Below are 17948 nucleotides of genomic sequence, written 5' to 3' on the forward strand. Positions count from 1 at the left end.
TGGTATTAGAGGATGTATTAGATCACCAAGGGAGAGATGGGAGAGAAATTAGGGAATTAGATCTAACATTTATCTCTAGTAACTGGCATTTCATATAGAAGAAAACCAGCAGGAGACTGGGAAGTCAGTGCTAGGAAGGTATGATAAAACAGAAATCAAGATGGAAAGAGTGGCTTTAAAAATGTAAGGCATAACAAGCAAAATAGTGCTAAAAGTTGGAGTAAAATGAAAAAAAATTATCTATCAACTTGGTAACATAAAAGCCTTTAGTGACCTTGTTCAGAAACTTTTCAGTGGAACACTGAGGGTGGAAGCCAAATTAGAATGAATTGAGAAATGAGAAGGAAGTGAGGAAACAAAGTGAAGTGATAGGCTGCTTTTTGAAGATTAGTTATGAAGAGGAAATGACAAATAGGGAATGTTATTAAAATTGTTTTAGGATGGCCACAGTGCTTTAAAATACCTTTTAAATACCATATTGATAAAAATGATCCAGAAGAGAGGGAAAAATTTTAATTGTGCAAGAGAATCAATAGAAGTAAGACCTGAGATACTTATACATGGGGATGGCTTTTCAGATATGAGCAGTATCTCCTTAGAGGCTAGAAGAAAGGAGAAAATGGGAGAAGGCACAGGTTTAATGAATTTATTATGTAAGATGAGGGAGTTCCCATATGATCACATCTGTTTTATCAATGAAGAATAAAGAAAGCTATCAGAATTGAAGAATTTGAGGAAAGCTTTAAATATCAAGTAAAAATTATAAAATATTCATAGGGTATAATAGGAGGTGAGCTTATAATTGAAAGTTTTGAGTTACAGCCTGTGTGGTGAGACCATTTGAACCTGGTGATTATGAATGCATAGGGTGATTATGAATGCATCAGATTACCTAAGGGTGTGAATTTCTTCACCACTGTTCTGTTTCATGGGTGCTGGCTCAGAGACAGTATGTGTGGTAATTCAGCCATGAGAATGTGAAGAGAAAGCTGAAGGTTATAAGTAAATTATTTTAATAATGGGCATGGAATCCATGGGGGTATGCATTAGTTATCTATTGTTGTATAACAAATTATCCCTAAACTTAGCAATGGGAAACGTAAATATTTGGTATCATATAGTTCCTATAGATCAGGAAGCCAGGAGCAGCTTAGCTGAGTGGTTCTCATTCAAGGTGTCTCCAAAGCTACTCCCAAGGTATTGGCCAGGAGATCTCAGACTTGACTGGGGAAACTTCTACTTCTGAGTTCACTCACATAGCTATTGTCAGGTCTTGGAAGATGTGCTTCTAATCAAACTCCCATGGGTTTGGTTGTCTCTGTAAGGCTGTCTCACAGCAGGACAAGTGGCATATCTCAGAGTGAGTGCTATTTGGAGAGTGAAAGATGGAGGACAGTCATTTCATACCCTACACTTGGTAGTGACATCCTATCACTGCTGCCTACTCCCTGGAAGCAAGTTTCTAAATCTAGCTCACACTCAAGGGGAGATGGTTATACAAAGGCATGAATGACAGGTAGTAGGGATCACTGGGGGAGACGTGAGAGGCTGCCTGCTACAGGGTAAGAGGAGGGAAGAAAAGGTAGGAGAAGAAATTAGTTGGAATGGATTAAAGATGTGAATATTGTGGAAGACTTGGCTCCTTATGGTTATCAAGAAGGTGAGTTTACAAAAGTAGAAGATTGTAAGTACAAAATCGAAACAATACTGGAAGTGGAACAGTCATTATTTATGATCTCTTTAGTTGAAGACTAAAGGAAAATGTGACTGAGTTGGTATAAAAGAAAATACAGAACCGGAACTGAAAAGACAGTGTGACATATAAGCCATCTACATGGATGCTGAAAACATGAGAAGACTGGAAATTGGATGGAGAGGGAAGCTTAGCCAGCAGCTAAAGGACTGTATGAATAAAAAGTAAAATTTGAAGTCATTAAAAAGATAGCAAGGAGGAAGAGGTGAGGCTGCCAAAGGGAAATTATATAACCTCTAAGGAAAAAAAAAAGGTATTAAAGTGAGATTAGAAGTAAATATTTGAACCCAGCAATGGAGATCAAGGACACTGATCCCATCTACCCATAATCCCTAGTTAATCAGAGTGTGGAAGAAGCATGAATGTAACTGGCTTCCTCTTGGCATGGTTGCAAGAGATGCCATGTCTTCACAAAAATAGTAGGTTTCAGTCAACAGAAGGTACAAAAAGAACATTCTGCATAAAGGTGTGTTGGAATAGAAGAGCAAGGAGATCTAGATGGCAAAGAGGGAGAATCTGGCAGAAAGAAAAAGAGTGGGTCAGAAGTGGTAAGGAACAGAGCTGGAGAGACACAAGAGTTCATAAATAATAGGTAATCAACTGACCTTAATCTCTGGTGTTGATTAAGGTCAACAGATATGCTGGTACTCACAACTTTAGTTCTTGTCATCAGTTTTAGTAGGGTTGGAATGCAATCTGAGGAAAAAAAATGATCACAGTGAGGGAAGAATAAGAATGTAATGGGTTGTCTTTCCACTGGCAGATGACAGCAAGGAAGGAAGGGCAAAGCTGGTAAAACTATAGAGATCTTAAAAATTATGGTAGAGTAGAGCATTTCCAATTTTTGACTGGAACAATTTTGATTCTTCCTAGCCTAGGATTTTGTTGCATTTTTCTCTCATTGCTTCCATGTCTTGTGAGATACCTTGTTTAATTTAGAAAATATCAAGAAGAACCATAGAAAGTACTTGGTCATGCTCTTTCTTTCCTATGAGGAAAATGAAGCCCAGAGAGTGCACAGCTTCTTGTCTATAACTGTCTATATAACCAGTGTCAGCTTCAGGGGTAAAAATGAAGAATCTTTATTTATGGTTCATTTGAAATCCTAAAAATTAAAGATAATAGCATAAACATAGCAACTTTATACAAAAAAGTAGACAAAAATAACTGACAAGGAAAGAATTTGGGGTAAATTCCTATTTAACTGCAAACATGTATTTTGAGCTTTTAAAGTCCCTATTTTCCAAGATACTTCTATAACACACAAATGTGACATTATGTGGTACCTACCCATGGCATTTCTTGAATCACAAATGAAGCCTTAGGAATTGATGGTCAAAAACTTTTTAACAATGTGAGTGTTTTACATGTGTCATAGTAGAGGAAAAGAATGGTAAAAATGGAAACTTGATACAAATGAGTTCTTTGATAAAAAGTACTCTGGCTATGCCTGGCATGGGGCAAGTTTGGACTAACCAGTTCATGTATCCGTTTGCTCTACTATACCCTTCTACTTTTTAGTATTTTTGTTATGTATTTTCTATTTGGGGATGCCCAATTAGAAGGGGATGCCTTTTTTTTTTAGATAGAAAACTGAGAAGAATCAGCTTAGTTCCTGAGAAACTTCATTATTTAATAAGAAGAAAGAAGAAGAGGAGGAAGAGGAGGACGAGAAAGAATGAGAAGTTCTTTCAGTTCATAGTAAATATGCTAATTTTAAGCATAAAGTAAGTACTTACCCATTTAATCATGTAATATTTTGATCATTTTATTAACACAAAATAAAGCATTAGTTGATTAGAGTAAATAATAAGGTTCATATTTCTGAAGTTGTTCCATTAATTTCCTTTTATTGTGAAATTATTTGTCAAAAATCTGTGTGTGTGTGCATGTGTGTGTGTGTTGGAGACATTAAGTATTGAAAAGTTAGAGCATATTGAAAAAGAATAATTGATAAACTTATTTGTGCTTCTTAAAGCCTTACTGAAGAAAAGTTATAAAACTTAAAAGTGGTAATATAGTAATACCACAAGGAGCATGAGAGAAAGGCATGAGAGGGAAGAAAGCCCTTTCTAAAACTAGGTAAGCATATTCAAAACATATTCTTATCATTTCAGTCTGAGAATTGTGCAGGTGATACTGAAGTTTAAGAAAGGATCCTGGAGGATGGGATTCTTTTTTTTTCAAAGGTAGAAGAACTAAACAGTAAAAAAATAAAGGCAATAGAAGTAAAAGAGAGATCTAGAAGTAAAAGAGAGTAGAAATCTCATTTCCCTGAAGTAATCTTTAAAAACATATAAATAATAGAAAAGATAAATTTGAAAGACTTTACATGCCTGGGCCAATTTAAAATACAAGTTTATATTTTGATGTGTTAATACTGGCTTCTCAATTGTCCTTTCAAAAGTTGAGAAGGAAACTTAAGTGAAAATTAGTTTATACAATTAATCTGGTAGTTTTGGGGTGAGAACACTTCATACTAAAGAGAAATATAAAGGAGTATAGTGAAACCATCCTCCCAAATACATATATAATAATGGAAATATATGTGAACATATTATATACATGTGTGTATGTGTGCACACTTACATATAATACATGCTTATATATACACATGTACATGAAACATGTGTGTTAAATATGGATCTGTTTGTATCCATACAGACATAAACAGATACACACAGGGATTGGTGAGAAGCAAATGAAGGCTGATAATTACAATGTGAAATGGTGATTTTTTAAAATGCATTAAAGCATAAAAACAGACCAATGTCAATAGGGAGGAAAGGACACAGAGAGCCTAATGTATAAACTGCTGCTCTTTTCATTGTTGGGTCAATGTGTCAGCGGTGCTTTCACATGGAACATAGTGCAGACATGAATCAGGATGGCTCTTCCTTGGTCTGCCTTTGGAATTGTGCTGTTGTTAGGTCCATAGACCAGATTCTCCATATAGGGTTCTTTTTGTGATTCTTGATTATGACCCCCTGAGGAAGTCAGACCAGCCTGGGGTTACTGGAGATGGTGTCTTGCTTGGCATATTTATCATCCACAAATCATCTGCTATAAATATACCTCAGAGGGATCATCATCAGGCTGGCTCAGTAGCCTGCAATTTATGAAGGTTATGGGAAACAGTGTGAAGGGTGAAGTGCTTTATTAAGGGTGGCTTTCTCCCTGACCCAGTCCCGTGTTCCACTTGAATGTAAATGACCCTGGGAATGAGTGCTCCTTTCCATTTAGGATTAAGTCTTTTAAAATTATCCCTTTCAGCTATTATTCTTATGTCACTATATCATGACTTCAAGATTTTCTAAGAAACATCAGAATCACAGTGTTCAAAGATGTGAGAAATTACTAGGTGCAAGATAGACATAGATCTAAAACTCACATTGTTTTCTTTTTATGTACAAATCATGCAAAACATTCTCCTTTTTTTTCCATTTTTTAAACATGTCATTAATCTCTATTTTTGCTTCTCATAACAGAACTGACCAAAATGTCTTGCAACTATAATTATAATCTCTATGGAAGTTGAAATAAAGGAAATGTAATTCTTTGTATTACTGAATGTTTTTTAAAAGAAAACGTGTTTGCTTAAGACACAATGTTTAGGATTATGCCCTAGACATAAACCTTATTTTCCTTTCACCTTCCCTTAAATGAATAAAAAATATTGTAATGAACCAAAAATGACACAAAACCAAAATGCCACAAAGGCTGCTCTCTCAGCCAGTGAATGTTCCTGGAACATGGTTAAAGCTTGTTGGATGGGGAATGATTAACTGTTTCCCTTACAGGATGTTATTCTGAACACTTGTCTTAGAAGAGAAAGCCTTGAAGAGGGTCACCCTATTAATATGTATTAAGAAGTAAAGGGCCAATTTTAATATTTCAAGCAACTCCAGTGAATAAAAGATCATTGGCACCTTTCTATTTTCACTATAGTCCTATTTTAAAATAATGTTCTTGGCTCTCCATTTGCCCCAGGGGAGAGGAACAACAAGAGGAAGAAAAATGCAGAAAGAGTACAGAGAGAAGATGATGGAAATTTGTTTTATTCAACTTCACCGGCCGCTCAAGCCACTCACCCTTAGGAAGACTCCAACACTTCATAGGAATTACCCATTTTGGTCTCCCCCACCGATCACCACACTATTTTGCCACTTGTTTTGCAAACTACCAACTGCGTTTACAAGTAGAAACATAATCAGTAGGCGAATGACCTTTTGCAGCATTGTATCTGAAGCTAGTTCATCAAACACTTGTCAGCCAACCGTCCAGCGGGCCAAATAAATAAAGGTGGGGAGTGGTGGAAATTTATCCTTTTTGTTGCTGCTAAATCGAGAATCCGGTAGCTTTTCCTACCCCTTTCCCTCGTTTTTTTTTTTTTTTTTTTTTTTCTACCACTGTCCACAAACCTGTTACTAGGGAAACTTAAAGAAGAATCAGATACATTAAGAAAACAAAAGTTTAGACCCCCCCCCCCCCCACAACCATGATCCCATTGCCATGCAGAAAGCAATGCAAGATGCCCAACCTCGGTCGCCGCACCGCGGTCCTGACAAAGCCTGTATCTAGCCAGAACAAACAAGATGTTAATTGCAGCCTCGCTGAGAAAAACTAGTATTGTTCCAGCCGGAGACACGCAGCATTTCGGGAACTGAGATGTGCCCCGTCCGCTGAGGACTGGATCAATTCATCTGAACCCCGGCGATGAAACGACAGCTCTTCGGCTGCGACAGGTCCGCGCTGAAAGAAAGACAGAGACGATCAAGTCCAGTATTTACTTCCCAACACTCAGAGTCGCCTTCCAATCCTCCGCAACCCCCTAGCTTCGCCTCCCAGTGAGTTTCCCTTACAGTTGGTCGCCGCCAGCCCCAGCGGTGGGAACTGAGGGCGCAAAAACCTCCCAGACGCAGAAAATACCGCTTTCGGGACGTGCTTGGTTTTGAGTAGCCGTGACGTGCAGGCTTACCGCGGCCCTGGCTGGAGCACCGCGGAGCCCCCCTCCCGCCCGCTTGTCTCCCGCCCTCCCGCCGGGCCTCCCTCCTTTCCCACCCCGCCGCTTCCCTCCTCTTCTCTCACGCACACCCACCCGCGCCCCCGGGAGGCAAGAACTACGGGAAGGCACAGCGGCCGCGTAGCGCTCGTCGAGCCTCTGGCCGGCCGCCTGGCGCACCGTATCGGTGCTGGCGCCGGGCGCGGGGCGCGGGGCGCGGGGCGCGCGGCGCCCGGGGACGCGCGCGCGCAAGAGCACGCGGGAGTCGGCGCGCACGCGCACCCCGGGGACGCGCACCCCCTCCTTGGCGCGCGCCCCGGGGAGAGCGAGCGCCGCGCGCCGGCGCGCACACCCGAGACAGAGCTTTACTATCTCTCTCCCTCTCGCGCCCCTCCTCGCTGGGCATTCAAACAGCTTTCCGACATCACCAGCCAAGGATTTTTTTCCCCCCTCTCCTTAGTCGCGGTCCGTCCATCAGTACCTGCGGGGGGAGGGGGAGGAGGAGGAGGAGGGAGGAAAGCGGAAAGAGGAAAGAGCATAAGCTTGAGCCTTCCGATCCGACCACGAATACTCCTGTAATAAACCCACCGCCCCTACAAATCTGCCTTAGCAGCCGCTGCTGCCACCGGTCACTTCTCGTCTCAGCGCTTTCTTTGCTTCTTGGCTCATCGGTTTGTTGGGGGTAGATTTGATAAAAACAAATCCTTGCTTTTAAGCCACTTGCATATTTTTGTTTCTTTAGAGTCTCTCTACGGGGGGCTCCCCCCTCCCTCGGTTGGAGGTTGGATTCAGTTGGCTACGGCGTCAGGCTCCGGGGTCCTGGGGGCTTTTTTTCTCCCACCCCTCCCCTCTTTGATTTTTCTCCCCCATCTTTTGCTTCTCTTAAGTGTGCATTTAAAAAAAAATAAAATAAATCCTGATTTTTGAAGCTGAGCCGGGGAAAATGGGCAACGGTGATTGGGACCGAAGGGGAGTCTCTCCGTCACTGTTGCTGGGACGCGTGCCTGTGCTGGTGTCTTAGAGCAAGAGCCTCCCTGAGCTTTCGGAGTGGAAGGTAAGGAAGGGGGTCCAGGGGTCACCTTCCCTCTGCCAGGGGTCGCCACCGAGGAGCTTTCGTCTAGGTGTTTGCGGAGGGAGGACAAGGAAAGGAAAGGCTGTTGCTGGCAGATGGAGGGGCTACGACCAAACCCGACTGTCTGCATTTACTTAAACGCCGCAGTTGAAAAGTTAGAGAAGTCTGTTTTTCAAGAGATGTGCATGGTCGGAAGGAACAGGCAAGGAGACCTAGAAAAACTGACGGTTGTGTGTGATTGGGGTGATTTTATGAGGAGAAATTTTTAGGTTAGAAGGAAGTTAAGATAAGGGGAGGCAGTGGGTCTTCTATTGGGGAAAAAATTTAGTGGAGTGATGGCGCCGTCTATGTTCGGCTAAACTAAAGTGTCACCCAGAAAATCAGTTTGGAGAATAGCTAAACTAAATGCCGGTTTGCTTCTTAGCAGGACACAAATAAATAAATAAATAAATACAGTATCCTTGAGATCTTGGTAGCCATCCCTTAGACACCCCCACCCCATTCTTTCTTTCTTAAAAAAGGGAAATACAATTGTTTGAACTGGCCCTGCAGTCGGGGACGGGGGTGGGGGGGCGGCAGAGTTCAGTGATTCATTTTTGATTCTTTAGTATAAAACAAGGCTCCGTACACCAAGGCTTAAGGATTAAAATAAAGAGCATTATATTGAGGGGGCTCTCTTGAGCAAGCTTGAAAGTGAAATCAGAGCTATTTCCTCACTCTTTCTAATCCTTGATGAGCACAGCAATGCAGACATGCACTGTCAAATAAATGGAAGCAAAAGTACTGGATTTCATTAGGAAAAGAAATACGACCTCTTTTTGAGTTACCGATTATAAAATGAAGCCCCTTTCATGGATGGAATTCCTAATTTAGACACTTATTGTCACATTGGCTCTCAACGCCTACACTCTATCCTGAAGAACACTGCGCAGACCTGCATTGCCTGCAAAGTGCAACAGCAAAAAAAAGAGGAAATTATTTCCAGAATTTCCTGCAACTTTCCCAATTTTTTAACCTTTACGTGCTCATTGGCTTTATTTTCTCAAAAAGAAAATGCATTATTCATTGAGCTATATGCTTGAAACGGAGAACACTGTTTTGATAGTCCCAGCAGTTCTGATGTTATTTTAAACTGCTGCTATATAGAGATTTAGAGTTGGGGCTGTTTTCTCCTATATCAAGACATAGAATTTGAATTATGATCTGGAAAATGCAGATCTATCTTCAGGGACTTCGGTCACTGGTATTTGTGTGCATGCGTTGGTGTGTGTTATGCAATGGGAAGGAAGAGGGTTTTATCCTTTGGTTCCGAGAGGACCCAGGCAAAGACACGAAAACTCTTAACTGTCTATATGTCTGTATGTCTGTCTCTGTTTACAGAACAGTGGAAGAGACTGCAGCCTAAAGACTTTTATAATTAACTTGGCATCACTTTTCTCAGCTCAAAGGCTAAACAAAAAAAAGCAGTGTCATTTATTCTAAGAAATAACTTCTTAAAGGTTAAAGCTGAAAAAAATTCAAGTTATTTTTGGATAACAACTTACAGAGGTAAATATAACCAGGATTACTTTATTATGCAAGGCCAGGTTAAAAAAACATAAAGAAAAGGAGCTTTGGAGCTGTTGTTGGAAAGGGAGCAATTCAGTAACTGAAATCTGCTAGGAAAGAAAATGCTAATGTCTTTTATCTACCATGTATAAATCTTAAATTACAGTAACTAGAGTTAAATCTTAAATAACTCTAGATAAAATAGCCCTAATTAAAAAAAAAAAAAATTAAAAGGCTGAAGCCAGCTGTTGTTCTGGGATTTTTCACCGACATCGCCTTTGGATACAGATACTAATACAGTGATCCACTTTATGTATCCCAAGAGGGCATGTCACATTGAAATGACTGTCTTAAATCTTGGTTCTCAGAGGTGATGTTGAACAACAAGTCTTCCCTATATTATCTACCCATCTATGCCCTTTCTCAGATAATGGGCTTAAAATTCTATTAATCCAAATTAATGTTGGTGTTTTTGCACAGGAATTCCCATCAGTTCACACGATGGTCCCTGCAAAGACAAGTATGGGTATTTGGGAGATGATGTTTCATCTGCAACAAATTATCATTTGTGCTTTTAAAATTGTGGCCATCCTTTATCAAAATTGCTTTTCATATTCAAGGTAAAAGAAGTAATGTGATGACAGCTGTTCCCAGATTATCAGATTAGATTGTGTGTGATGATGTTTTCTTCGGGCCCACTGAGGGAGAGAAAAGGTTGTATAGGTTGCTTAAAAGGATTTCAAAAATTAAAAACTTAGGTTATGATATTATTTAAAAGGTGTGTTTTCCTCCTCTTTCAATAGAATCATAATGTAGTGGGAGGAAATCCTGGTAGATAAATTACAGCATTCCTGTTAATAATCTATTAAATATTATTTTTAAAGTGAATGTAGAAAATTTGGTCATTGTGAATGACCACGTGAGGGCGCTGTTCACACAGCCACCGATAATTTCCTAGCATTATAAAATAAAAAATTACCTGCCCTTCTTTTAAAAAGGGTTTTTTACTGAAATCTTGAAAACAGCTGGCTGTAATATTGGAAGGAGTTTCTTTCTTCAATGCGTGTAGACTCCTACTTGCATTTTACTTTCATTGCCATTTTTACAGGCCAAATGACATAGGATGAAGGCTGTTCGTAACCTGCTGATTTATATATTTTCCACCTATCTCCTGGTTATGTTTGGATTTAATGCTGCCCAAGACTTCTGGTGTTCAACTTTGGTGAAGGGAGTCATTTATGGATCGTATTCTGTAAGTGAAATGTTTCCCAAAAACTTTACAAACTGCACTTGGACGCTGGAAAATCCAGATCCAACCAAATATAGCATTTACCTGAAATTTTCCAAAAAGGACCTTAGCTGCTCTAACTTTTCCCTCTTGGCTTATCAGTTTGATCATTTTTCCCATGAAAAAATAAAGGATCTTTTAAGAAAGAATCATTCTATAATGCAACTCTGCGATTCCAAGAATGCTTTCGTTTTTCTACAATATGATAAAAATTTTATTCAGATACGTCGGGTGTTTCCAACTGATTTCCCAGGATTACAGAAAAAAGGGGAAGAAGATCAGAAATCTTTTTTTGAGTTTTTGGTATTGAACAAGGTGAGCCCAAGCCAGTTTGGTTGCCATGTATTATGCACTTGGTTGGAGAGCTGCTTAAAATCAGAAAATGGGAGAACAGAATCATGTGGGATCATGTATACAAAATGCACCTGCCCTCAGCATTTGGGAGAGTGGGGGATCGATGACCAGTCGCTGGTTTTGTTAAATAACGTGGTGTTACCCCTGAATGAGCAGACCGAGGGCTGCCTGACCCAGGAGCTGCAAACCACCCAGGTCTGCAATCTTACCAGGGAGGCCAAGCGACCGCCCAAAGAAGGTAAGTGCCCAGCAGAGAGGGAGAGATGGGAGGGAGGGGCGTTTGGAGATGGCATTAAGATGTGATGTTTCAACACACAGGCTTAATCATTGCTCTTTAACTCTATCATCTTTGGAGTCATTTGGTTTGTGATCTTCACTAATAAAGGTCTCTTAAGCTAATTTTGGGTTTCAAGATTTTTGAGACAGGGTGGTGAGGATGGGATAGCTCTCATCAATATGCCCTGGTAGTGTGTCTGGAATATTCAGGAGGAAAGAGAGGCAAAAACGTGGGGCCAGTTAGCCCTGGAGGTTGTTGAGGGGGGAGGTTCTTTATTGGCTGCAGCCTCTTGGGGAGACCAAGATATATACTCGCGCTCTCTCACGCACACACCTGTGAAATGAATTTGTAGGATTTCTACCTTATGTTAGAGCCCTGCAAAAAAGTAACCTTCACTTCCTCTAGCCTTTGCCCTGTCTCACTGTCTCAAGCAGGACCCCTTTAGTTGCACTGCCCTAAGTTGGGGAAGCAGGACAAAATGGTGACACAAATTCAATAGCAAGTCTGTTTGGACCAAATGACTTTCTGACACCTGAAGACAAGGGTATCCCCCTCCCCCACAGGCCCGATACTAAAAAAAGAAAATGCATTGCACAATAAATCCTGTGTGCTTGCTCTTTCGTGGGTCAAGGAAACCCCACTGGAAGCACAAACTCTGGGGTCTCCTGGCTGTGAAGTCACTTGGAGGCAAGGGTGAAGGGCAGAATTAAAACACATGCTGATCCTGTAAAACATGATAGCCCTCTTGTGTGATTTTTTTTTTTTTTTGCTCTTCTGGGTCCCCTCTTGGTATACATGAGGAGAGTGGGAGCGTGTCAGAGATGAGCTAGATGGAAAAAATAGTGCAACGGAAATGCAGAGGAAAAAGAGAAAGTACAGGAGTGATTTTCAGTTTTCACCCAATCCCCAGTGGGGGAGCTACCGGAGGATTTCAGATTGTGGATTATGTTTAATAACGCAAGAAAGCGGACATATTTTGAGAAAATGACTTTTCCTGTTTGGAAGGTTAACGGATGTGTTCCATTCGTTTGAGGACAGGCTGATACATATTCGCTCTCACTCTCTGATCCTGCAACTAGAGAGTGTGTTGATTTTTTATGCAGGAAATGTTTTCTGATCTCCACAAAGATCCCTGTCTGTGGAAAGGGACAGCCAAGCTCCAGTCCCTCTTTCCTCCCCCTCCCCCAACAGAAGTTGTCTTTGTGGCCAATATAAAATTGACACGTTGTTGGAGAATTTTCTTTAAGAGTAGCCAAGGCTTTGTAAGGGGGGAGGAGGGAGGGAAAGAGAGAAGGGTTTAACTAGCTAAATGCAATTTCTCTGCTGAAAGCAATTTGGGGGCTGGGGATTTATGGAGGAGCAGTGGTACAAGGGGAAAAGATGTGTTAGAAAATAAATGCAGACTAATGGCAATGAGAGAGGGTTGAAAACCTTTAAGATTTCTACAGGTCAGTGTTTCACTAACAGCTGTGGCTGAAGAAAACAAAGTGGTTTTAAATTACAGGAGTTCTTTTCTCTAGTAAAAATCCCAGAGAAGCACTTGCAACTGCAGGGATGGTATTTAACACCATTTAAAACTAATTAGTGTCCCCTAGAATAAGAAGCTACAGTACACACACAAAATGTGATGCTACAAGCTGGCTAATAAGACAATTATCACCAGAAACTAGTATTTGTTTGTTTTATTGTTGTTTTAATATAATCCAGAGAATCTGATTTTTCAATGGTTAAATTCCTATATTGAAACTGACTGCTGATGACGAATGGAAAGTGAAGCCAGTTTTGCAGGCTTTTTTTGGTTAATATCAGCAAGTGACACAAAGTTGTGTGCACATTAAGCATGATTTTCAGAGATTTTGCTGGTCATGATCATGAGATATGAGTTGAGACAGTGCCGGGATTTATAGAAGTTGGACAAGATAGCCATTTGTTCTGTAAATGAGTAAGAATATGAGTGATTTTAGACATTCGATGTATAAATCATGTGGGAGCACATCTATTTCTTTGGGCTAATTAGCTGGCAAAATGAGAAAGGAATAGCTCCACAGACAAATAAGTGATTGTGTTAAAATTATCATGTTAATAAAACTGAACTAGCAAAAGTTTATATAATAGGGGGCGAATATATGCTGTATCAGTAAAATTGCACAGCTTGTATTCTCTTTATTCTAAATTTGTGTTCTTTAATTGTTTAGGTATTCTGAGTCAGAAAGGTAAGGATAAGTAATTCCTGATGACATAATTGTAGCTGATGCATTTATAAGTAATTCTTATAAAATATATACGGCACTCCTTACCTCATTCAAAGAAGACCTTTTTGGCTATGCTGCGTTGTAGGAAAGGAATGTGAAAATCTGCAGACTCTTAATTTAGTAAAATTTATACAAATTGTATTAAATCTTAAATATTTTATATAAATGATATATAAAATCTTAGAATTATTTAATATCATTTCAAATAAATTGCCACTTCATGATACTCACAAGGTTAGAGGTTAGCAATTACATATAGTTGTGCTACTCATGTCTAGTTTTATTCCAAAATGTCTTTGCTTTACTTAGTAACATGTAATCCCAGCCTTTGAAATGAGGTTTTAAAAATTCTACTTAGATTTTCTATTAATGTATGATTTCTATTTTCTATAGAAAAGACTGTCCTGTAAGTCATCAAAGGAATAAATACAAAATTATTCTCCACAGTGTTTTACTTCTCTTTTATTCACTGTAATAAATACTGAAAACCTTGAGTAGAAATCTCTTCCACATTCATTGCATCATAGAAATGGCGCACATTGGACAGAAGAGTCTTTACATGCAGTAGATGCAGTTCTAGGTTGTTTAGTGTGGTGCTGATGGGGATGGTAATGGAGTACCAAATGCTCAATGTTTTGAATGCATCCATTGAAATCACAAAATCATATCTAGTTAGTATTGAGGGAACTATAGGCTCACAGGACTGGAATGTTGATTTTGTTGACATTGGATTTCTACTAAAATGTTTGTTAATAATACACTCACGTACTGAAGAATTTCATAGCCAGAAAACAGCAAGAAGAAAACTATCTCTGTTTTTAGTGACACCAACAATTACAAATGTTATTGTGATTACATTATAGAAGTGAATAATTGGATTGATGCTTTATTAACGGGTTAAATATTAGTACATTTAGGTCTCTTTTAAGAACACATTTGATATATTTGAGGGTGATAGGTGATTATAAAAACTTAGTTGCCATTCCCCAATTTTTATGTGAAAATTTGAAAACAAAGTAAATCAATAAAATGAAGCCTTTAAAAAATAATGATGTCTTACTTTAGGCAATATAAAAAAAACTGTCTATATATAATGTATATAACCTTTCGTAAAGGAAACTCAAGTAACATTGCTGTTTACCTGGTTTTCAGATACTGGCATTTATTCATGAGGTCTTTACTATGTTTTATAGTATATATGTGTGTGTATACACACACACACACACACACACACACACACACACACACCATAGATGATTCTGGACCTCAGAGCTAAAATAGAAAACAGATGTGATATAGGATACTACTTCATACTATGTCACCTAAAATAAGCAATTAAAACAGTTTTGGCGGAAAAATTCTCCACCAGTGTATCTAAATAACATAATAAGCCTTAATGGAACCTTTGTTTCCTACTTACATCAATGGTGCTACTTATGTGAAGGGAAATTGGGATCTCTGTATAGATTCCAGGAAATCTGAACACACATACTCATTTGTCTCTCCACTCTGCTGTGCTAATCCTTGATATTCTGTCACTCAAGGGAAGTCTCACTATGTGACTGTGTAAAGTCTAGCCTGGGTTGTGTCTCTAGAGCAATTTGTGTCTCTAGCAGTGTAAATGTTCTCGTTTCTTTCTACTTTTGCTTTTTTTGTCCTTATTACTGTTCAGCTACCTTTTGCCTTCCTCTTTATTGTACTTGGATCTTACTTCCTTTTTAAATGACTGCCATGATCCCACACTCTGTCAGAATGTAGAAAGGCATATTGAGTCTGTTGTTCCTTGAACACACAGAGCCTGAAAGTATGCTCTGCCCCTTGGCTGCATCCCATCATACTTTGCATGTGCTGTATTTCTGTTCTAGCATTTATCATATTACAGTGTATTTTCCGCTTGTATTTCCATGTCCCACCACTAGATTTGGGAATGCTGCAAGCATAAAGACTGGGTCTTCAGTTGTCAATGACAGTCTTTTTTTTTTTTAATTTTTATTTTTGAGAGAGAGAGAGAGAGACAGAGAGAGAGAGAGAACAAGCAGGGAAGGGGTATAGAGAGAGGGAGACACAGAATCCTTGAGCTGTCAGCACAGAGCCTGTTGCGGGGTTTGAACCCACGAACCGTGAGATCATGACCTGAGCCCAGGTCGGATGCTTAACTGACTGTGCCACCAAGGTGCCCCTCTATGACAGTCTTAATAGAGCTTCAGTAAATATTGGTTGAAATGAATGTTAAAGGAACAGCAACAAAAAGATCTCAATAGGAAAGATAGTAATACTTTGATTACCATCAAAAGAATAAAAATACATCGTTTGGAGAAAGTGGCCACCTTTTGCTTCTTGTATGTTTAGGGGAAGATGGCTACCTTTTATATAATTTCCAATTCCATTAATGAATTATTTATATCAGCTTCTGATCGCAAAATATTATTTAATAACATTTTTAAAAACAACTAAAGAATGGAATCATTAATAAATACTCTTAATTATATATATGTGTAAATATATATTAAAAGATTCATGATCCATATAACTTTCTTTACATGACTATCTACAAAAGAAAATTGGCCAGTTTCTATCTGTTTAACTGTCTTCATTTCTCTCTATGTTCTTTCTTCTGCCTCTTGCATTACTGCTACAGTAATGACATTTCCCAAATCCTTTCTTGCACAGTTTGAAGACAAACATGCAACATCTTTCCAAGAAAGATGAAAAGAGTATTTGCATGTCAAGTTTAGTGCTTCTTGTTATTTACTCCTGTTTAATAATCTGTAAATGTAGTAATAGTAGAATACTACTAAAATTGTAGGCCTGATTAAGTAAAGTGCCATAATTCTTACTTCTGCCATTTTAGAATCTTGACAATTTAGGAAGTAGCTCATACATATAATATTTAATGAAAGAAAATTCCATTATATGGCAACATATTTTTTGTAGACAAATTCAAATATTAACATGAAAATTTGTGTCTGTACACATATGTCCCATTCATTCACACATTTGCCAAGATGTATGTTTCAGTGGGTTTTTTGATAGCTGTAGATACATGTACTGTAGGTTAGTTTTCTTCCAAAATAGACAAGGGAATTTTACTTTACTTAGAGTTCAGCTTTATGAACTACTTTGACTTCATTTCCCAATAGAAGCAATTTTATTGTTAAACTGAATTCTTTTATAAAATATAGCATTGTTTAGAATCACTCTGGTATATATTATCTAAAGCTATCTGGCCATTGGGTCTGAAATCATTGTTCATTCAAAACTAAATTTTTCTTACTTTCTCAAAATAACATTGCTGGGTTTTAAATTTTTTTTAATGTCTATTTTTGAGAGAGAGACAGAGAACCAGCAGCATGCGGGGCTCAAACCCATGAACTGTGAGATCATGACCTGAGCTGAAGTCAGGCTCTCAACCAACTGAGCCACCCAGGTGCCCTAATTAAAATCCTGAATTAGAGAGAGCTGAGTTTGAATCTTTTCTTCTACATTTTAACTGTATTACTCTGTATTACTACTTTCCCCTTCTCAGATTAGGTTAGTCATGCTTATTTTTCAAGGTACAGGAGAACAGGAAATGACATCATGTATTGAATTTTAAAAACCTAATAAAATTAATGGCTTGGAATATTTTAGTTCCTGTCAGCCCTGTGGAAGTTTCTTCCCAAATCAATTAACTAATAAAAATCAGAGAGGTATGCAATTTTTCTAAGTATATCACTTCATTGAAATTAAGGGTATATTTTAGTGTAAGGTACACTTGAGACCCTAGAGTGACTCAGCTGCCTTGGAGCATCTGACAAGTGACTGAGCTTGACTCATCAATCTTCTGTAGTAGAGTGTTGAATTAAATGAGACTGCACATGTAAAAACACTTTAGTCCATTGCTCAAGTTACATTAGGCCCTCCATTTAGTTTTTGAATGTCTTTTTTATTCTTATCTTTTGGCTATAAATGATAGAGAATTGATAATAAATAATGAAACAGATTGCCATTTAATTATTTGAACTTGTTTAGGAATTTAGGGCATTTAACAAAGGATCATTAAGCATCTTGAATGTATGTGTATTTTGTATTAGTTACAGAAAAGGTAGCATCTCAGTACCTATGTGTTGATGGAGGCATGACTAATACATCAAATAGATCAAACTAGTGGTGTGTGAGTCATCCTAGGCCTAGGAAGATGTCCTTTGGATATCATTGCCGATAGCCTGCAAATCCATTTAAATTAAACAGTTTCATGATTATTTTGCTCTTTGCTGTGTTATGCAAAATTAAGTTCATGTTTTAAAATGTATGCTGAACAGAAATTATCTTGAAATATTAGTCCATATTAAACCATTTGGAAAAAAGTAGGACTATTTTGTATTTTTTTCCACTGGATTATGATCACATACCAGTAAATTCC

At 38.6% G+C, this 17948-nt stretch overlaps 1 protein-coding gene across 3 annotated transcripts in view; it reads left to right on the forward strand.

Annotated features, from left to right (window-relative positions):
* The first annotated feature begins 7088 nt into the window (after window positions 1–7088).
* ADGRB3 (adhesion G protein-coupled receptor B3) overlaps window positions 7089–17948 on the forward strand; it is a 732453-nt gene continuing 721593 nt past the window's right edge. For 2 of the 3 annotated variants that reach the window (XM_043591726.1, XM_043591728.1), the window contains exons 1-2: window positions 7089–7809; window positions 10484–11255. In XM_043591726.1, the coding sequence (XP_043447661.1) occupies window positions 10499–11255 (757 nt within the window). In that variant the 5' untranslated portion in view covers window positions 7089–7809; window positions 10484–10498. Of the gene's footprint in view, window positions 7810–9207; window positions 9376–10483; window positions 11256–17948 lie in introns of all 3 variants that reach the window. The other variant, XM_043591727.1, reaches the window with a different exon arrangement.

This window comes from Prionailurus bengalensis, chromosome B2, assembly GCF_016509475.1.
Source record: "Prionailurus bengalensis isolate Pbe53 chromosome B2, Fcat_Pben_1.1_paternal_pri, whole genome shotgun sequence".
Lineage (NCBI taxonomy): Eukaryota > Metazoa > Chordata > Mammalia > Carnivora > Felidae > Prionailurus > Prionailurus bengalensis.